Source organism: Lingula anatina, chromosome 2 (genome assembly GCF_051362555.1).
Source record: "Lingula anatina isolate TDL-2025a chromosome 2, LinAna3.0, whole genome shotgun sequence".
Taxonomy (NCBI): domain Eukaryota; kingdom Metazoa; phylum Brachiopoda; class Lingulata; order Lingulida; family Lingulidae; genus Lingula; species Lingula anatina.
In genome coordinates, this window is record NC_141768.1 from 12431782 (window position 1) to 12454408 (window position 22627).

Below are 22627 nucleotides of genomic sequence, written 5' to 3' on the forward strand. Positions count from 1 at the left end.
TCATTCGACTGCCCCTTTTTCTCCTTATTTTGACAGTGATGATATTAGTGATAAGTTTTATTTGAGGTGTGTTGGTGGTCAATAGCCGTATTTTCATTTTTGCAAAGGCTTTAAATGCTTCGACATGCAAGCTCGCAAATGAATCTTTACATTTGCATCGAACTTATATTAGGGGTGGGCAAATGACAAAATTTTTTTAAAACAGGTGGATTCTATGGCCATTTTTGCTGCTGAACACAAATCTGACAATATTTTTTACCAAAGCTAAAGATTTATATTGGTATCTGCTATTTGTTTGTGAAAAAAGGCAGGAAATGGCTTTTTGGCCATATTTTCACAGTAAAGTACATAAAAATGATGTGTAATATGTCTTTCTATATGTTTTGAGGGTTGCTGAGTTCAAATATGAGCATATTTAAGACATTGGCAATATTGTTAGGGTGACATCTGTAAAAATATGTTATTTAAAACAAACATATACATAAAATACACAATTCGAGCCTAAGATAAATATAAATAATGGCCATTATGTACATACTGAATTCATAGATTACAGTTTGGTATAAAAACAATGCTGAAAATATCTTCATGGATGTGTACCAACAAATTTTATGCTGTATAATTTTCCTTTTCTTCAGAACAGGTAAAACTTTGTCAGGTGACATCAACCTCTTACAATCTCTAAGTTCTTGACCTTGGAATAGTACTTAGTTTCAGTTGCGTAGTTTAAGAGTATCTCACCAACACCATGAAAGCATCAACAAGAAATACACTGAGACCAGAAGGCACTGTAAAGCCCCCTGTCACACTTATTTGGAATCTGAAGTGATCAAGCAGAATGAGCAATACACTGAGACCAGAAGGCACTGTAAAGCCCCCTGTCACATGTACTTATAGTAACTTATAGTAACTGGCTCGCGCTGCCAGTATTTACGCCGCGGGATATTCAGTGCACAGACCGTGATCATAAGACATACCGCGAATAGAAAATAGAATTTAGAAAATAGACATTGCATGTGAACGAAGCCTTAGAATACACTTGAATGCCATTCGATATTTTCCCACTTGGAATGCACTTCGAAAGTTTTGAGAATGAGCAAAACATTTTAACAGGATGCAAGAATGGCCCAAACATTTAGAATGCGCTTAGAATTTTTAGATACTTCAAATATCCAGGAATAAACAAGAAATTTTCATTCCGACTACATTCTAGCTCATTCCGCCTCTAGTGTGACTAGGTTATAAATGAAGACAATAAGGATATTGTCACCGTTCACCCAAAACTCCTTATTTACTGCCTTACATACGTTCTTTTCGATGATAAATAAATTTTCAGTGTTAAGTGATAACATTAATTAACATTTACACATGTCATCTTACGGTTGACGGCATAATTGCAGTTTGGGGGTAAAAACTGAAAAATCGGTTTCTCAAATTTCTGTTTTACCTGAACACCCGTGATAACTATTTCAAAGCCCAATTTAATGACACCATTTAGTACCCCAAAACCCTGCCAGTGATTTTTTAAAAGCCTTAGTTCAGATTTGATCGTTGATAAAGCAAAATAATACCTTTGTTTTTAGAAGATCTGTCATTACAGACTCATAACTCCATAACAAAAGCATTTAAACCAAAACATTGGCATGGGATTGTAGCTCATGCTCTTGTGGTCCATTGGCCAATTTTCATGATAAAATCTTGTTCAGGGATGAAGTTAAAGGGATAATAACTCTTCGTATGAGATCTATATTTCACAATAAAAACCTTGTGAATAACTCATAGAAATATAATATATTCTGTTTTACCACAAAAACAGCAGTTATAGCTTTTATTCTGATATTTGAACTTGTCTTTAGACCACGTGACCTCCACTGATGTCTATACTCTGTTAAAATCTCTTAAGAGATTTTAACAAAAAACCAAACTTTTTAGAAAAAAAACAGGGACTAACTTTGAATGTAAAAATGGATTCATTAACCATTGGTAAGTATGGGAAAATTGTTGTTTACTCCAGGAAAATTCATTTTTTGGCCGAAACGAAGAGTTATTATTGCTTTAAGCCCCATAGGATTGCTAACTAATCTAAAAAAAGAAAGCTGTTAAATAGATGATAAAAACTTTGAGTTGCTTATGCTTATACATTGCAACGAAAAAATATAAACGCTGATATTTCATATTTTCAAGAGTTTTTACATTGTTACAAAGCAGCACAAAGACAGTTACATCATTGAATAATTAGATGCAGGAAAAAACTCATTTTCGGTATCTGGATGGTAATAAAGAGTAACAATATCCTTAATGCTCTGCTACTGAGTGTTCTGCTGTAAATATTCCCGTATGTAACTAACATTATGCCTATTCTATATGTCAAAACTTTTCAGTTTCATGTGATCCTTGGAACAATATTGACCATATTTGTTGTATTATTGTTTTTCGTAATTTAAAAGTCACAGTTGCATATAAACATTTGTATTTATGTACACAGAAATGTTGATTTTGGGGTGATTTTTACCTCAAAATGACCAAAAAATCCTCTTTTTAACCCAAAATGAAGTGACCCAACCGAAATGATGTATCTATTTGCGCTCATTGATCATGAAATCATATGGTTAGACATATAACAAGCCATGTTTGAACTGATATTTAAAGATTTACATGAGAAATATGTGATTTGAGGGAGCGTTTGGTGGCCATTTTGAAAAATCACTTGATACCAATATCAGATCTAATTTAAAATGAAAATACTTATTAGATTTGTATTCAGCAGCCAAAATGGCCATAGAATCCACTTGTCTGATATTAAATTTCCCAAAAAAGCTTTCATTTGCCCACCCCTACTTATATATGTACATTCAATCTACAATTTTTTTCGCTCAGGAGATTGCATTTTTTATACTCAAACAGATACATAGCAAATGTTAGGAAAAAACGTAAATAACACGTTTTATTATTTGAAAATGATGAAGTCGTTATATATTTCAATATATGACGAAGTGCAGCTTCCGTAAATGTGGATGTCTCAATGGGCTTTCCATAATGAACCGTACTCTGTTATCCTGGGCCTAGTAATTGGATATCTCATCATTTCTCAAATGTTGTTTCCGAGCAGGTACAATCTCATCAGATAAGATACCCCCCTCCCGCACAGCTCAGTACGACCGGAAGAACTCATTGATAAAGGCGATGACTCGAAGTTTCTTTCGTTATTTATTTCTGCGCTTACTCATACAATGTGTAGTCGTTTGAATATGCAAAGTAGGTCTTGTAAGGCCCTCTAGCCTCGTCCAAATATGGTTAGCGTTTGTTTTCTCTTGTCCAATTTCTTTTATGACGTGGAATATCCAAGTTATTTCAAACTGGAATTTAATGGTCCGTTCTTTTTAAAGAAAATATAAAAATTGTTATTCAAATTATGAAAATCGCGCGGTGCAGAATTACTCTTTTGTTTTCATTTTCTAATCAATATTGAGAATTAATTTCATTTTAAATCAGTGTGAAATGAAAAATGAAAAAACATAATTGGATATGGCATGCATCACCTTTCTGTCTATTTTTTAAGTTTTTCAACGTTATACCAATTTCTTTATTTTAATTTAACTATAATTAAAACCTCAATTATCTTAATGCCAGCATTGCCTTTCCTAGCCTCACTTATGGTAATGTGCGACTTTTCAAAACGTAACATCACAGTTTTTTGTTGTTTGGTGGGTCCCGGTCTGTGCGACGAAGATAGCAATTGCCCTCACCACAGGTCCCCAGCAAAGTCATCGATGTATCCAAAATCAAAAACATGACCCCGCCAAGCTATACGGTACCTGTGTCATTTGCCGGGAACAAGAAGAAACACCTCTTTCTGTTTCAGGTCTATCAAAGATATTAGATTAACTTAATATCTAAGTAAAGTAAAATATCTAACTAAAGTAAAATATGATATACTTATTTATGGAAATCATAATTATTACCAAAAATACTGATAAACATTTACAGTTTGATGACCTGTTCGGTATATGAAAAAAATATCATAATTCTGATTATAGCATAGAAGCAGTTACGACCATGGTAATATAATAATTTTATAAATAAAAAATAATAAATACCATGGTTGATACAATTTGTCATTTATAGTTAGAGACTAAGGGAAACGACCGTTATCACTTACAATAATCACTGCCGTGGTTTATCAACTCCCAATACTTGAGACGTCATCAAACCCCACCCATTCGTACCCGAACCAATCAAAGGGCCCTTGTTGCTTGGGATGGGCAACCTCTGGCCAGTCACTCTCTTCACGATTAGCACACGCCTTATATGGAAGTATGTATTTACTGATAAGGCGTGTACCACAGGGCAAACTGTAGTTTGCTCTTGTAATGGGCTGTGCACAGTAAGTTTCCTTGTCCGTTCCCTGGTCTACGCATATTAAGCCTTTGCTGTCAGAGGCCAGATGTACCAGATGCGAAAACCCCTCAGGGGACGTTGTGCAGTATAATGTGCAAATTTGATTATTAAAGAAATTGATGGATTAATCGAATACATAAAATTACCTGTATATTAAAGCCGTTGCGAAAGATGTTTGCCTTCATACACCCAAAGATTAATGTTACTAGAATGTTCTAGGCCTACAGGGCCAGGGAGATTAACCAAATGTAATTTTGAACGAGTGAAATATAAGCTTTTGTGTATGTCGAAGAAGTAAATAAAAGGTTTAGGGCACAGCCAGGTCTCTGGTTCAATCCTGTCTGGTGGCATTACCCTTTAGCTTTTCGATTTTTTGAAAGAACCTTTATTATGATCAATTTAAGTCCTAGGGTTTGAGTACATCAACAGTCTTTCTGTTATCGTTTGGATAATAATTTAATGACTATTGCATAAATTTTCACACAAATTTATTCATTCATACACAAATTTATCATAAATATTCATTGTACAACGGAAAGTGTCAGTGCTATCTTACCCTCAAAAGTCTCCTTTAGTTGTTACGGAATTTTACATTATCTTTCATACAATTTTGTTACAGCTAAGGAAGACCTCCTGTAGAGGATGGTGCTATCTTAATATATGGGCAACGATTTCAAAAATACATTTGACATAAAGCAGTAATTGTTCGAGTATATATACAGTGTTGTTCGCTTATGAAAGACAGTCGAGATATAAAGGTTACTCAACTACTTTGCCAGTCTGAAGCAAAAAAGGACCGTGATACACTGGTAAATATAGTCGCCCATCTCTCTCCACTATCCCTCTCTTCCATCTCAGCAGCACCAACAGCGGTCTCATCACAGTTTCAATATCGTTCATAATTAACAGTTTCTGCAGCGACATGATGATGTTCTTGTTCTCATAAAACCGTGATACTGTTTCAGAAAATAAGGCAATCAGGAAATTGATAGTAATGATTGGCACAAATACAACATAAGCACAGTGATTTATCATTATAACATACAGATAAGGCGGTTCAACTTCTTTTGTGACGTCCTCCATGTTCAGCATCATTTTGAACATTACGTATAAAGTAGTGAATCCTTCCTTATAGTCATCATTGCACTCACGACGAAAATAAGTATAAAACATGAATGCATGTGCAACATAGAAAACCGTAGCAATTAAAGAGACGTTCAGACAATCGAAAAACAAATGCCTTAAAATCTGAATGTACTCGCCACACTTGGGAATAATCTGCAGAACATACATTACGTTCCATGAATTTAAAGCACCTGCTAAAAGAAGCACCCAAAGCGTAAAGGCCTCCATATCTTCTGTCTTGTGATTTTGTTTTGACAGAAAGAAAGTCATAACTAAAAAAGTGTTCACCAAGAAATTAATGACCGTATAATATCGGACACTCACAATGGTGTTCTGCCTTTGTGCAAGAATTTGAATGTTTAATGAATCATGCTGGTATTTTAGAAAATGAATCTTAAAGCCTGTTACAAAAATATTACAAAGATCATAAATTATGTTTAAGCAAGAATACGTTATACATATATAGGTACTATATTGCCCTATCAACCACATATTTTTTGCAGCGAGGTCGTTCTTCAAGTCATCTTCACAGGATGAAATTGTTTCATTACCCGTTAACGTTGTATTGGTTCCAATATTGTTGCTACCCCTGAATACTTTATCAAACCAAATGTAGATGATACTAAGCCAAACCATAGTGGCATAACTTAAGAACCACACGATCATTAAAAGTAGAAACGGCCACAAGCTGGACACGCTGTTGTTGACCATGGTTGAGATGACTGGGGATTCCATGAAGGAACGCAATCTCGGGTCTTTAAGAACTTCAGTGTCAAACGCCGCTATGGCCTTTCTTGGAGAGATCAAATAGCGGTTCCATGGTTTGGCGGAATTCGCCACGTGATATTCCGTGATGTCGTACCATGATACCTGGTCAAACCTGCGTGTGATTTTAGGAAATTTGTAAATGCCTTTTGTTTCTATTATAGCCGTTGTCATAGTCAGTGAAGGAAGCATTGCTGCCAATTCCAGTGGGCGCAGTCCATATGTGTCTTCTTGGTGGAGTAAATCAGTCATAGTTTTACGGGATAGCAAGGCGTTTATGTGTCCATAGATACCTAGGTGCAAAACGCCATACCCAGGCCATTTGAAATTGGCCCAAACCAAAGCATGCAAAATATTAGTCATTTTATCATCAGTAGCAAGTAGATCAACATCGTGTTTCAGCAGAGCTTTAAAACAGCCTACCGATCCATAAACAACAGCTAAAAATAAGGGAAGAGAAAATTCAGGCATTTCGAGGCGGTAAATTGGCAAACTAACGGATTGTCTTGAATTGTCTCCTTTGTCGTCTTCATATACGAAAGCGGTGTTTATGAGATGTTTTCTTGCCTCTTTTGACAGATTTGCTAGGCATTTTTCTAGCTCTGCAACGTTGTCGGTGGTGAGGATGTCAAACAATTTGTGGCCCATTGACGAGTGGTCGTTGCATGATGCTGGGTAGATCACGTTTGTGGCATTCGGTAGACCAATGTTGCAGGTAAAAGACATACCATGCCCTGTACTTGTTCTGTTGGTATTGCCGGAATCCAAATCCCAGGTTTCAATATAGTCTTCTGCATCCATTGGTCATACGCTGGAAATGCCACTGTGCAACGAATGACAAAATTGCTAATTGGCACATGGTTGAACGAATATTCAGGAGTGAGCGTACACTTGAACACCGTCCTGTTAAAATGACGTTGTTGAAATTTCGTGACAGCAGTTGATCATTCGTGGATGCCAAACGTTTCAATTAAATGGCTTTATAACTTTATAACTTAGATCCAGCTCACTATTGACATTCCCACGCTGATCCAGATACTTCATAAGGGTAGTAAGTGACACGGATGCTTCTGACGTCAGAATAAAAAAATACAATGATAGTTGTGAAGTATCTACTTAGCGGGCTTTGGTAAAATGGTCTTGAAAGACAAACAGATCAATTATTGTGCCAGAGCATGAAACCATTATAATTAAGAATGATATGCATGTTTATTTCTTTATTCCAATGCACTTCGGATCCGGTCCTATACCTGGATACGCTTGCTCGTATGGCGAACGAGGCAAGCGGGTTTTTCCACCTTGGATCCCTCTCATGTCCGAACCCTACATTTTCTTTACTTAAAGTTTGGTTGTGATAGTGTGTGAGCAGCAGCATAATCAAAACAGGGTAGGGATGACAATCACATTTTCTTTCCGCAATAACAAAGTAAATACGGCTCTGGAAAAGTTGGACGATTTCACGGCCATTTTGTAAGATAGTGGAATATGGTCAATAACTGGTTTGTTTTATGATACACAGTTCTCAAAGAATTTTATTTTCAATCTTCCGTTTGCGCACATCATTAAAGAACCCTTGGACATAATAAGAGAACCTTTAGGATCGATTTTAGGTAACATGAGGCTGATGTAGGCCTACATTTTGTCACACTGTGTGTAAACAAAAAATGTTATGTACAAATACTTTTGATTGTCTTTTGTTACCAAAGCTCGGTTAAAATGCCATAAAAACACCATTAAAACATTGATATCACACGTAAACGCTTTTAAAAACTCGTTTAATTAGTTATTTTCGGCACGTCTTCGAAACATAAAATGGTGTACACTGTCTGCCTAATTGAATTTTACATGTAGGTCTGTAGACATGAATATACCGTTGCTGTTGTCTCTCTACGAAAATGTTAAAGGTTTTATCTACGTGTAGTTGCCACGAAACTCCGATGGTTACGTTATGCACGATGTAGATCTTATCGTGTTTTAAGATGTAAGAAATCATGAAATCATGATCTTGCATAAGTCCTAGCGAAAAAACAGAAGAAATGGGGCAAAGAGAGTTGAAGAAAGCTTTTATTTTCATTTTTGCAGACTTAAAACTGATTTGCATTTGTTATTTAAATTGATTTCTTTGAGTAGAATATGTGTTGCTAATTTTAACTTCTCTTCGGGGATTGCATCTAGGAATTCATATATATTTCATATCACCACAATGTACCCAACGATCATAACAACAATGATTCCTTTATTCGGTAAAAGTTTTAATCATGCGGTGTGTGCACTGCGATATGATGTGTCGCTATCAATTGAGTTTGGCATGAATAAAAGCGGACTTCACTGGCCAAGTATCATTCAACCTATACAGTATATTGCGTTTGTCATTTTGTTTCGTTGATTGATTTTAATATTACACGGGATTTAGGAGATGTAAATTGTCATCATCTGACCATTAAAAAAAAAAGAATGACCTCCAACGAAAATGGCAATTAACTTGGTTTGTTCAATATTGCCCTTGACCCACGAATCAATATGTCGAAAAATCTAGAGATATTTTGGCATATGCTCATTTCTCATGACCATGATGCACAAGGTGATCACGACTTTTAGAAAACTAGGTTGTTTACGATCTTTTTATCACTGTGGAGGTTATCAGGACTTGACTGAACCGGAAGGAGGTGGGTTACGTCACTTTAAACGTTGCTGTGTGTTTGCACACACGAAAAAGCGCTGAAAAACAACGACATTGAGCGGTCTTACAGTGAAGTTCTATGCACAGAATATTGCATTGCTTTGAAATGTTTTCCGTTACTGTATTTTAATTAAAATTGAACAGTATCTTGAATTTATTTCTCAATCAGTTGTCGTTTGATATTAATTACAGATTAAGGAGTCTTGGCAAGAGTTACACGACGCCTATTCCATGTTTTCATGATTTTCACAAAATTCCTAAATTATCTTCGGTTTTGATACATACATCTATGTTGGAACGAACATACGCGCGTTTTATAAACGATTCTCACGTACTAGTAGGCTGATGTGCCGTTTATAATTAAAATGAAAAAAATATTAGGGTCTATAATCTTGGTCGACCCAAGTTTGATCACATGAGAGGGCGCTGTGTGTACTGGATGGCCTGTACTTAAGTCCGAGTTCGAACATCGTCGGTCCATTTGTCTTCCCTGGAGAGTTGTTACGTTACAGAACAACAAGGTGGGTACTCTCACTGTCTTTAGGTCTCGTATTTATCTTCTCATTCGGTCTTTGGCATTGTATTCAAGAAATTCTGATAATTTGTCCTCTGATTTTCGACTATGGCTCTCAGATTGTAAAAACTCTCTCTCCCTCTCTCTCTCTCTCTCTCTCTCTCTCTCTCTCTCTCTCTCTCTCTCTCTCTCGCACACGCGCGCGCGCACAGACAGAGAGGGAGAGAGAGAGAGACATAATGATGAAAATAATAATAATGAAATAAATACAAATGCGTATATATCAGTTCTCTTTGAGCTAACTTTTTTTTCAGATGTCTGTTCCTTTTCCGAACTTTTGGGTCCGAAAGATAAGATCCTTCTTTGTCTTGTTCGACCGTGACTTAGACGGCATAGTGCACAGGGAAGATTACGTTGACAAGGTCATAGAGAGAGCAAAGAAGTATCTTAGCGAAGAGAAAGTGAAACATTTTGAGACTCTTATAGCGAAGGCATGGGATGAATTTTGGGGTGGGCCAGAAGGCAAGACTGCCTTGACCATAGATGAGCTGATCACTTCGGTCAGTCCCCGGGTTTTCTCCGATAGCCATTTCGCCGAGACGTGCAAAGAGTGGCTGACGGTCTACTTCCAAGGCGTCGACGCAAATGACGACGGCTATGTCACTCTGAGCGAATATACAGCGTTCCTGGAGTGCTTTAACGTCCACCCCTTTTCCGTCACCCCTTCGTTCGAGGTCTTAGATACCAATCACGATGGTCTGATCAGCCTGGAAGAGTTTATCAACACCGGTACGGAGTATTTTTGTGTCACAGCGGACACGCCAGCCAAACTTTTCTGGGGGCCATTTTTGGCGTAAAAACATGACTGTGCTTGAAGTTTGAAAACTGTGCATGTCATTCGAATGTAAAAAATAAATGCGTTAATTTTATGTTTACTTTTAATTTGTTCTTAGAGTAAAGAAAGGGTACATGTATGAGAATTAAGCAAGTTGACATACGGGGCTAGTTAGCCTACGTTAGTAAAGAAAATCGCATTTGCTTAAAAAAAAAAATTAACCAAACCATCAACTGTCTTTTAGAAGTAATTTTAAAAATTTCTTTAAGTAATATAGGAAACAACTAGTGTTACTTAATCAGTATTTTCATATGTCACTGAAAGATGTGCCTTCAAATGGACCGCTCATAAGAAACAAATTTAAATGTGTTGATCAAATCCCTGTTACGAGTTAATATTCTTGCGTGAGGTGATGCAAACTCTTTTGCTTAACCTTTTCTATGACGATTTTTTTCTAAATAAATCAATATATCTGGCCTTCGTAAATGGCAAAATAAAATGATATTATGTTTTACCCTGGCCAATTTAAGATACTTGACCTTATTAGCCAGGTGACACTCATATCAGTCAATGACACTCCTCGTGAAGAGGAAAATATGTGTGCCTGGGTTTTCAAGGTTGTCTACATTGCACATGGTGTTTTCTCATGAAAATGACCAAATCACCTGAGGTCACCAGTATTACGAACGTTCCATTTATTAAACCTGTCCGTGCCCTCGTCTGCTTGTACATCTACTGCACGTTCATCTACCTGGGAGTCCAATGCCCTGGTACATCGTAGTGGACACCCTAATCTTTTTTTACATGCCGAAAATAACATCACCCTATCACTGCCCATCTCTGTCCATCTGTGCATGGGATAGTATCAGCTTGTATCATAGGGTTTGTCCATCTCAGAACGTTTATAACACTATGTTATAAGACCTAAGAAAGTAAACTAAAAAGCGCCCAATGTGCATCAAACAAAAACTGCCAACAACCGCGTATAGTACGTGTAATTGTGTCTTTAATGATGGGAATAGAATACCCCCTCTATGACCCCATTGTTTTCAATATCTTGTATGCCATCTTGAGACTTTTTGCCTCTGTTTTGTGCTTGCATAATTCGACCAGGTTTGAATGTGATGAATCTCATGGCTTGGTGATGATAACATCAACAGCAATATCATTGATGATGGTGAATATGATAATTATATTGATGAAAACCCAGAAAGATTATTCGTAATTATTTACGCAAAGATACTGCTTGTTATCCCATGCTTGCTTCTGCAATACGGGTAAATATATAGACCTGCAGCGAGCCATAACTCGTGTAGTTTTTTTTTTCATGGAGCAAATGGTTGTTGTGATGCACAGCGTGTAAGACTGAAATACGTCGCATTCTACTGGCTTTATTTAGATTGAGGCTATCCAGGGGTGGTACCGCCTCTGATGTGCTCACGCGATTCGCGCAATACTACAGGGATAGGCCTTCTTAATTTGAGCTCTGAATAACAATCAATGCATTGAGTAAATAGTGGGCATTGTAATGGAGTTCACAAATGATATTCACTTATTGCATTTAGAGGGTGAATGTCATGAGACGCTGACGTTTTTTGAAAGTTTTCAGCACCGTGTGTGTGTGTTAATACACCTGGTTTTGCTCTACAATCCGCTGAGTTTGTCACTTTAACTGTAGTCAGTTTGTAAGAAGTGACCTACGACACTGCTCCAGTTAAGAAAAGGTTCAGATGTCTCCTTTTCTTACGTAGTTAAATAAGGCATCTTTAGACAGACAGACAGTAGTTATATCTGCCTCGCCCTAGCACACTGTTAAAGGTATACTGTGATGAAAAAACGGGTTAAAACTATCCGTTAGGTGCCCAAAAGTCATTTTTTAGTAATGAAAAAAAAGTTCTTACGTTTATTTAGTTTTTAAAGCCGATTTTATGCAGGTGTGAATGTAGTTTATGATACTCCCGCGTGGTGGCGCTTTAAGGCGAGTGACGTCACTAGCGTCAAGGCTCAGAAAGCCATATTCGATTCAGCTATCCGCTTGCTAGCAGTGCAAACTAAAAGCGATACACGCAATTGATCACTACATGATCATTTATAAATTCAAACTTTTGAAGATAGATACACAAAAGAAGATGAATTCCCCACGTGGTTATCATTTATTAACCAACAAAATACACCAAAACTATGTTAACAGTAAAGGTTTGGAAGCAGGGCAGCGAACACAGTTTTTCACACATTGCCCATCTGTCGCGTCGGCTGAACGTTCTTATCCCGACTGATAAGAGAAAGTTACCTAATACATGCAGGTGTGACAGCTAATATTATTTTTCACACCCGTGCAGTTTACCAGTGTCATTCCGGGAGAGCCAGGTCAGTGGACAAAAGGCCAAAGATATCGGACTGATAGCATCGGACACTACATTTCACACCTCTGCAACTTACCTCGCTACTTCTGCCTTACACGTGATCAGTGCAGCAGTATGTCGAGTAAAAATTTGATTCAACTATCATGTTAATATTAACGTTTTCACTAACATAACCAAAAAATTCGACAACGTAATTCTGCTACGAACTATTTTTTGGGCTCTAGAAGCTGCTCTCTTCTTCCTTTCGACGGCCGCATCATGCACACATCCTACAGGTAAGACTCTCGTCGGCAGCGCTCTGGCATTTACTGTCGCATTTTGGTACTCCGAAAAATCGAATATACTGGGTACAGCATCATCTTTTAGTTTTCTCCGTGCTTTTCCACCGCACAATTCAGCTCGCAGGTCACGTACGTACGAAGCATTCCGGCTCGAAGTGGTCGCTACAGATCCTCGCGTGTTTTGACACTGTGCTGGGATTTTTTAACTTCAGAGAATTGAGCCAAATTTTACGTTTAGCGGCATCCGCAGGCAGGATATAATAGCAGATGTCTTTCTTATTGTAACCTACATTACGGCACGCGGGAGCAACACAACTTTGCGGCATTTGTTTTTCTGACACCTGGATGTTTAGTCGCCTACTGCATAGTATATACTATTACTAGTACAGCTGTGGGAAGCTACTCCACGGGTTACGTCACTAGAAACTGACCAATCAGAATTTTCTCATCTAAATCTCATCTTTTCTCTCTAAAACTTAAAAAGAACAATTTTTTGACGTGGATTTATAGTTTTTATACTGTAAAAAAAGCAGTGAACGCTATGTGTTCCTAGAGCGCAGTAGGCCTTTAAAGCGCACTAGAAAATGTAAGTAGCTTATGTATATCTCCTTTTTAGGTTTGATACTTGAAAAGTTCTCATAGTTGAATAGTTTGTTTGCTTTTATTGCGAACAAAAATTATGATGAAAAAAAATTAATTTGTCAAATACGTCGCCGCGACTGAACTTTTTTCTACATGAAGATTTAACGCTTTAAATGAAACATATTACGTCTTTTAATGGCAGTGAAACACAATACTCACTTTTATTTTGCAAAATATGTCGATAATGGCTATACCGTGTTTGATCTTTGCACGAAAAGCTGAATACCTCTTTTGAGTGATTGGATGGGGATAGATAAGCCTCAAATTTGCATTCATTCATTACTATTTTGAGTTTGCTTTTTCTGCCACAGTGACGATCTTTGCACATGCTCAGTGAGACTAATTGTGGCGTTCATTGTGGCGTTAATGAAATTAAATCGTCGCTCCCAACGGTCTCCCAGGCTTGTCGCCTTAATATGATGCAGGGTACATGTAGGTCTCGTCAGCCAGTGGCACACTAATTATCAGTGTCCTTCTGGTATAGCGGTGTAGCACAGTTACGCACACTGGACAAAAGAAGTGTCACCCCCTGAAGCAGAGTAATCAAAGTTATTAACCTGAAGAGGCGGAATATAAGCAATGTCAGAATATCGATACAGTTGAATTGTTCAGTCAAAACCGTTTCTTTTGTGAAATTTGATGATAATAAAATGATACCAGGAGCATATCATTCCACAGTCATTTATCTCCCCCAAAGTATTGGTTCAGTAGGGGTGACACTTCTATTGTCCAGTGTGTGTAGTTGGGTTTTGCAGGGTATGTACAGTGCTGTCAACAGAAATAGCTACATGTATATGTAAATGGGTAGAGCAACTGTAAATGGTTAAATTAACCAAAGAACAGCACCCGAAAGTAATAAGAATTTATATTAGAAATAACCCAGCCCTGGCATTCCGGTATATATATTTTTACCTGTAATAACGTGATGTAAACATGGAGGTGTAGGTGCAATTTCTACCATGTGATTTTCTGATTATGAGTAGGCCTACTTTACTTTTTTCGCGTCAACAAATGTTGTTATTTTAATTATAAGCATTGAACGTCAACGCTTTTTTTTTAAATCTTGAATACCTAACCATATATAGTCTTAGTTAAGGCGTAACTATTTTGTTTAAATTTCCCTTCCCTTCCCACCAAAAGGTGTGTCTATCACTGAAACAGGCCTACTCCACGTTATGGTCTTTTTAGAGAAGTAGCGTGATGTATAAAAGGTGGACATTGAACCACGTTTTAATTTGCTATGTGATATTTCAGATGTCTGGCGTTCCATTTCCCGAGTTCTGGGTCCGGAAGATGCGGTCGTTCTACGTCATCTTCGATCGTGACCTTGACGGCTTAGTGCAGCGCGAGGATTACGTGGACTGGCCGGTGGGGAGGGCGAACAAAAACATGACCCCCGAGAAGGCCGAGTCCCTGTACGGCCTCGTGAGCAGCGCGTGGGACGTGTTTTGGGCAGGAGAAGAGAAAAGAAAGTCCGTCACCATCGACCAAATGGTCAAGGAGCACTCCCGAACCTTTGATACGCAGTCCAGCTTCCACGAGTCCCTTGAAAAGTGGCTGGAGATTTGCTTTGACGATGTGGACGCCAATGACGACGGCTGCATCACTTTGGAGGAGTACACCACGTTCCTGAAATGCTACGGTGTTCACCCCTATTCCGTCACGCCGTCTTTTGAAGCCCTTGACACCAACCACGACGGCCTGATCAGCAAGGAGGAGTTTAAAAACGCCGGTCGTGATTATTTCAAAGTCACTGCCGATACACCGGCCAAGTTGTTCTGGGGACCATTCAGGGCGTAAATTGAATACTTTGGGGGCATTTATTTTGATAGGTTTTCTCTCTATGCTACAGACACGGTCTGACGCATGCAATATGAAGGAGTTTTCAGCAACCCTCACATCAAACTTTTCCTTGGCACTCTACCGTTTATTCAAGATAGGCTGATTGAGTTAAAGGTGCCACAATACCAACACGCGGTAATCACATGTAATTTGTAAAATCACAGTTGAAAAAAAAGGGCAGAACAAGGAGGTGGCAGAACCGGCCTTAATGTATTTTTATAGTCACAAAAAGTATCTGTGTGGAACGGGGAATTAAAAAAAAACATTGCTTGGCATAACCGCTTTCCACAAGAAACATAAAACACTTACATAATGGATCAGGCTATTTCAGCCACGACAGATCCAAGCGCATGCCTTTCATACTTAGCATCAATAAACAGTGAAAATAAGTACTTATATGTTGATTTGTTAATTGGTCACAGCTTGAAACCTGATAATATAATATATGTATATATTCCATTTCAATCAAGAGTATAATTTGGTCGCTGCTGCTTCTTTTTCTGTACCTGTACCTGTAACAGGCAAAATTAACATAAAGCACAGACACCTTCCAAAAATAGCAAGCAAATCCATTAAGGCGAAATATTTCTTCAGGATATAATGGAGTTAATTTTAATTTAAACACGTGACAGTCACTGGCAAATCAAGAATTCTACAAAGAGGGGAGGGGGCGGATGGTCCCGTTTTTGTCCTGCAAATATAAAATTGCAGTAATATGATTGTAGTAATATGGTACAGCGATAAAACATTACTTGGTTTTGTCTCCTTTCGCTTGTTATACCTTTTGTTTTGGAGGAGTGGTCCGCCATTGACAACCACATCCAAGACTACCTCTTATGCAAGTTTGTTTGCATGGAAATAACGTTACGTTTTCAATGGTATCATTTTTAGCATTAAAACGGACAGAATAGACAGCGCGCAGTCGAGTTCCCTGGATAAAACCATATTGACTAATGTCAAAAACGGTTCAGAAAATTTAAGCTGATCCGTGCACGCGAATCAAGTTAAAAGAACGTGTTCTCTTAGATGAAAAAAGTTACCAAGTGCATCCAACCAGTCGTTAGTACATAAGTACATTTTAACAGAACTATTAGGCCTACAAGTCGCAGGTAAATGGTTCCGTTGACCTAGATAGGGGCTGATTTGAAACACCGAGGCTATTCAGTGTAGCATCTGAACAGTTGTCTTGGTCACAGTAGACGAAATACTGAAATGTACAGACAGCTTTTTCCTCCAGTAAGTTTTAAGCGTGATATCTAGCTTGCAACACAGATGAAGTGAGCAAGTCTCTAAACAAAAAGCCATTTGGTATGAAAGCATTCGAGAAACAAAAACCGTAATTAAGAGAGAAAAAAATGTAATAAACCTTTCTCAGTTAGCGACTATATCTCGTAACAAAATGCGTTGTTCGGTTTGCGATCTACAATGGAATACTAACATAAGTCACTGACGAATTCGTAAAAATTGTCCACCGTTCATTTGATGTGAGCTTGGGCCCATTATACTTATAATATGTTATACTCTATTTTTCGTCTTGAAAAAGATTGGAAGATTGCACGGCTTGTTAACCCTTTTTTGAGTTTGTGCTCTAAATTTCGAGTCACTGTAATATAACCGAGAAGGAAACAAGTCAATTCTACGCATAACGGTAAGGAATTGAAATTTTGGAGTCAAAAATGGATTAATTGATTGTAATTTCCTAGCAGTTCTGGATATGCAATACTTTAAGAGAAAATTGATATATTGCTTTATGTTATATAAAAGTCGAACGCTTACTGTATGCCTTTAAACTACATCAGTTACACAAAAAGTATCGGAATTTGAGATCGCGATCGGTTTCTCATTCCGCTTATCTCGGACTAAATTTAGTTATTGATCTTCACTTTTATGAGCGAAAAGTGACAGTGGAAGCGGGGATATAGGGGGAAGTGTCGGACGCGTGGCCAAGATAGTTTTTAATTGAGTATTTCCTATCAATATTTCGCTCGCTTTGCATCTAAACGTCTATTATACGTCTTATTTTCTGAAATTTGTCAAAATTGCCCAAACGTCTGATATGAGTTGCGTGCCGAGAAATATAGATATACGCGTAGTCCTGCTGATAGACGAAGATCGATCTAGCAGCGCTTCATTAGACGACACGATCACGACCAAACAGAAATGCCAGATGAAATTACAAACTGATCAAATTCGCTGCGGGTCGTGACTCTTTCACTGATTCAATTTTATCATTCGCACTGGTCACTAGGCAACACAATGCGATGTGACGTGTTGAAATTACCGAAGGAAGTGAAAATGGCGGGAGGCGTACCACACCTGTAGCTGAAGTATTCAAACTTGTAGACACTCTAGAGGAAGAAAATATATAAAATGATGATGTTTACCAATTTTTTTACCCACATTCTTTTCCTCTGTTTAGGAGTGGCATTTTTTAAAGGTAAGTAGTTTAACGATACAAAGTGGCATATCTAAAGTATAGTAAGTGAGGAACGACCTATGTGAGACGGGTATCAGATGTTCAAATAGAGCCCATTTGAGAAGAACTTCATGCTGCACCTACGCCTATAGGTTTTCGCGCACAAATACAGTTTATTCAACCTCTTAACCAATATTTTAGATTGCGTCTCAGTTGTATCTTGTTAAGAACTACAACGCTGGTAAATGGTTCTGCTTTAAAACATCTTTCAAATGTAACAAAGAGAAAATGTATGAAAAGTTGTGGCCGATTGCTTTCTGTAATATGATTTTTTTCATGAAAACGACATCGACATATATAATTCTTTATCTCAAACATAATTGCATCGATTGTAAATAGAATACCATATCGTGAGTCATATGGTGTTATATAATATTTGACAATATTTGTAAGGATTGGTTGTGCAAACACTGGTTTGGAGGCAAGATAGTTCGAACGCTTTAGTATAGTATAGGTACACATATTTATGTTATTATGTTTATTCAAAAGTCTATTCAACAGTTCTGAATGTAATATTTGTATAAATCTGTATTCTTGTCCTGCATTGCTTTCAAATTTTACTGTTAGACTTTTTCATCGCAGCTGAAATTATACAACACAATGAACGACTGGAACCGCTACTACTAATGTGCAATGCAACTCGCGTGTACCACCGCTTTTGGGTTATCAAATTTCTGCTTGATATTCCAGCCTCGCACTCCCTAAAGTGCTATCAATGCCAGAACGAAGGAGAGAATAGCTTGTGTAGTAGTAACGCGACTCTGGAAGAATGCCCTACGGGATTTGATACATGTCAGACGACACTCCATTTTTCTGGTAAGACGAGATTTAAGGCAGAAATGAATTAGCAAAGCTTTGCTCCTGTTCTTCTTATGAAGTTGTCACTCATAGTTGGCCTCTGGAAGAGAGTTTATAATGAGTCTTTGTCGTATCTGCGGTATTTTATTTAAAGGAAGTCCACTAATTACTTGACATTCTCGTGTTTCCCATTACGTGTTTTCCCCTCATTACAGTTTCGTGCATTGTCAAATAAGATAGTAACGACAAAATGGATCATAATTAAGGCCATTTATCATTGTAAAACCGAGACAACATTTTGTCGAAGTTTCATTTTAGATTTTTTTGCTTGGAACCAAGCCAAAGACTCAACCCAAGGTGTTTTAGCTATCCGTTGAAAGGCTTTGAATAAGGAGTTGGAAAATATTGCCGATTTTCAAAATATACTCGAGCTATATCACTGATTGGATCGGAAGACCCCGTTTGAAATTTACCACATTATTCCAGACGCATTTCAGATATTTTCCCTGAACAAATTCAATCAAGGGTGCACCATGCCTGTTGTGTCATCCGTTGCCCGGAGCGGAGAGCTAAGCACGAAGTCGGTTGAACTGAGGGAAAAGTCAGAACACATTTCCTAGTTGTGTCAAAGATTTTGAGTCATATTAAATCGCTAAATATCTTGACAAATGATTAATGAAGAGCTAAATGACATTGATAGCGTAGACTGCACTGCATCTCATGTCTTGGGCATTCGACTGAAGGAAATTTTAATTGATTGCTATCAATTGAAGATCGATTCGTAAATCTAATCAAAATAACCTGACTATAACGGAAATATCTGATTCAAGGACATATATATATATATATATATATATATATATATATATATATATATATATATATATATATATATATATATGGACCATTAAAAGGTATTATTTTTCATAGAACATGAAAATTCAAACTTGCCTGGGATGACAGAATTTTTAACAGCTATAAACCTGCAGATGACAAATGATTCTCTAATGGGAAACTCATTTAACTGTCATTGTTTGATCGGCTACAGCTTTTTCACAATCATAATAATAGTTTCTTTGCCGCTAGTATTTCTTTTAGAGATAGTCTACAGTTAGAGAATTTCAGAGATCAGCTCATTTCGCCGCAGTGATAAATAAAAAATTTGGAGATAAAAATGTAAGTTTGATTAAAGGTATTCTTTACGGGGATTTCGAGCCAAATTTAACTTTCCTCGTTGTTTCTACTCATGAATCATTGCTCGTCCTGTCCATGCATTGGATTCTGTTTTGTAGGATTTCTAACCTAAGAACTTTGTTATTATTTAACAATGACTCTTTTGGACTGTTTTGTCCGGGCATTTTACAGATGTAGAAGGAAATATAGACAGCAGGCACTTTTAATTGAAAGTTTTATCTTTTTTTAAGGCTCTGAATTGGATAAGTAGCTTTGCAGGATATTAAGACATAAAAAGGATGATGTTGGAGTATTTGCAGGCACGTAGAGTCTATCTTTAATTGTGGCTAACGTTCATTTTCCAGAAGCATTTGGGTCGATATTTCCATGTTTGCCTTGGCCTATTCTACCTAATTTAGGTGTCAAAAATACAAATGAAAAGATCAATCACGTCCACCACGATTATTGTACTGTTATCCCAATGTCCTTGGTAAGTAAAGAAAGATGAGTTCTCACGCGCACTGTTTCTAATGGGAATATTCGTGACATATGCTGGCGAGATCTTAACGCTCTAGATAGCACGGGGTACAGACAATATGATATAATATTACATGTGCGTTGTTATCTTGAGAAAATACTGGCGTCAACCAGCATTTCAACTTTTTTTTTGCATTTTTTTGTTTGGGGGGGGGGGGGGGGGGGGGAGGGGGTACTTACTTTCACAAACAGTCTATTTGCCGTGCTTGCTCGGTCTGGAGATGCGATACCTTCAGGCCTTTGTCTCAGGGTGGCAGACATATGTTGAAATATTGTTGGGTTTTAAAACTGTAAAAAATGACCCTTTATTATTTTCGCATGATTGAGTATTATTTTTGAACCAAAAATTAATAGCAGAAAAGAAATATTTACTTACCTGCAGGCTGTTGTGCATCAAAATAAGTACGCGTGCTTTGTACCAAAATCACCCCCTACACAACCAATCGATTTACGTAATAGACGGCAAGAAATCACATTACGTGACTCCATAACATTTAGCAGACTGAGTTTCTAGGGGATCTGCTATATGCAGCCTTATGCACATTCAATTTGATATCTTGGTTGTGGTATTGGTTTGATTTTAGTTTAGTTTCAAATCTGGGCCTTTGCCGAGTTTTTATTTCGTTCAAAGTTAATACAGTCCAAACTTGCATGTAAAATCCCCAACCCTAGCAAGTGAAGAGCTAAGCCGAATCGTCCGACTTTCTTCTTTGTTTTCAAAAATACTTTATACGGGTCATAGGCTTTAACCTTTGGTATCAAATGAAGATAATGGCCTTTCATATGGGGGAGGGGGGCTATTTTACATTGGCACAACACTTATGGTCTTAAAAGCGCATGTGTATAAAGAGGGTCAGTAGATAATAAACTAAGGCACGACATAGCATAATGAATTTTGTGGTTGTCCCCCATCTCACTACTTTGAAGTTAGACCATGTTACGAGCCAGGGCGCACTTGCTAGCTGACCAAGAAGAATGCGCCCTTTTCAGTTTGAATGACCTGTAGGACCTGCGCGTGTGAACATCGTAGCTAGCCAATAAACTTGAAATTGTCAAGAAAATACAATGGTAAAATATGTGTCAAATAGACAGATAAATAGACAAATAGAGAGATATACAAATGAATAATTTACATAGGAAAAAATAGGGGGAAAGAAAAAATATGAAAGTAGGATGAAAATGAAGCTAAAAAATTATTTATACAAAAAACAAACAGAAAAACATGGTAATAAAGGAGAAAAGCGAGTAATTGGTGTCAAATGAATTATAATACGCGTGTTAACAAAATTCAGAAACACGATGAAAACGGTAAATAATTAACCAAAATTATCGTTTAAAAAATCAGTTCAGGTTTTTGTCATTCAACGCCTTTCTTTTTCAGGGGATAGCAACCGGTTGACAATTAATAAAGCGTGTACGACGAACAACTCATGTCAAACCCAAGCCAAGGTTATAAGCAACATGGGCCCCTTTAAACTCAGCTGCGACCATTCAAGATACGAATGGCTGTGTACAACGTGCTGCTACGAAGACATGTGCAACTTCTCTCAAGGACACCGTATCACCTTCCATTTTGTATATTTAGTGTTTGACTTAATGATGGCTTTTGCCACAACATGACTCTCATTTCCCGGTTGCCTTGGAAACAGCAACTAGTTAAATCTTACAAGGTCGTTCATTCATCTGGGACCTTTTTTAACAAAAGAAGTTAAACCCGAAAACTAGTGTCTATAGTAGTCCTACAAAAAGAAATACTATTACAACAAAGGCCTGGGTAATGCTTAGGGCTTTGTTAGAATTGAAGTAGATCAATTTTTGGTCTACAAGTTGAGACCCATTATTGGGCTTCAGTCCTATTAAAATTACAAACACGAATATAGTCTTCGCCTATAGCGATCTCTTGCACGCAAATGGCAGAAGAGAGGAACACACTGAAATACTATAATGTGGGTATAGACGGTGATGTAGTTACTGTCCATATCGCCCATCTTTCGCAGACACATGCAAAAATTTTATGACATTTAACAAGTGGTATAAACAAATCTCAAATAAAAAATCATTGAAACAAGGTACTATCCCAATGCAGTGCATTCATCAGACAGTGAAAATCATAACTTCACTTGCTTTATACTTTTACAGCATGTAAAATCCACTACGTCTTCGTCAACAATAAAGATAGGAAATCATTGCCCGTGATG

At 37.5% G+C, this 22627-nt stretch overlaps 2 protein-coding genes and 1 long non-coding RNA gene across 5 annotated transcripts; all 3 read left to right on the forward strand.

Annotated features, from left to right (window-relative positions):
• The first annotated feature begins 9363 nt into the window (after positions 1 to 9363).
• LOC106158787 (sarcoplasmic calcium-binding protein-like) lies at positions 9364 to 10411 on the forward strand. The gene is made up of 2 exons (XM_013534884.2): positions 9364 to 9489; positions 9797 to 10411. The coding sequence occupies exon 2, from the start codon at positions 9797 to 9799 to the stop codon at positions 10337 to 10339; it is 543 nt and encodes a 180-aa protein (XP_013390338.2). The 5' UTR covers positions 9364 to 9489; the 3' UTR covers positions 10340 to 10411.
• A 903-nt stretch (positions 10412 to 11314) lies between these two features.
• On the forward strand, positions 11315 to 15841 carry LOC106158781 (sarcoplasmic calcium-binding protein-like). Of its 3 annotated transcripts, XM_087005929.1 has the most exons (3): positions 12032 to 12135; positions 13535 to 13547; positions 14858 to 15841. In XM_087005929.1, exon 3 carries the CDS (start codon positions 14858 to 14860, stop codon positions 15401 to 15403), a length of 546 nt encoding a protein of 181 aa, XP_086862055.1. In that variant the 5' UTR covers positions 12032 to 12135; positions 13535 to 13547; the 3' UTR covers positions 15404 to 15841. The 3 variants fall into 3 exon arrangements, with proteins under 3 accessions (XP_013390332.2, XP_086862054.1, XP_086862055.1); XM_013534878.2 differs by lacking the exons at positions 12032 to 12135; positions 13535 to 13547 and adding an exon at positions 11315 to 11494; XM_087005928.1 differs by lacking the exons at positions 12032 to 12135; positions 13535 to 13547 and adding an exon at positions 11456 to 11594.
• A 2770-nt stretch (positions 15842 to 18611) lies between these two features.
• Positions 18612 to 22615, forward strand: LOC147763409 (uncharacterized). The gene is made up of 2 exons (XR_015332915.1): positions 18612 to 18737; positions 21811 to 22615. It is a non-coding gene; the product is annotated as an uncharacterized LOC147763409 (long non-coding RNA).
• Positions 22616 to 22627: the final 12 nt, after the last annotated feature.

Bases quoted from the DNA above. Each gene is read 5' to 3' on its own strand.
- LOC106158781 (XM_013534878.2), top strand. From the start codon at position 11,327: ATGATGGGAATAGAATACCCCCTCTATGACCCCATTGTTTTCAATATC. The intron at 11,495-14,857 runs GTGAATATGATA...GTGATATTTCAG, and splicing joins CAGCAATATCATTGATGATG to ATGTCTGGCGTTCCATTTCC.
- LOC106158787 (XM_013534884.2), top strand. From the start codon at position 9,797: ATGTCTGTTCCTTTTCCGAACTTTTGGGTCCGAAAGATAAGATCCTTC.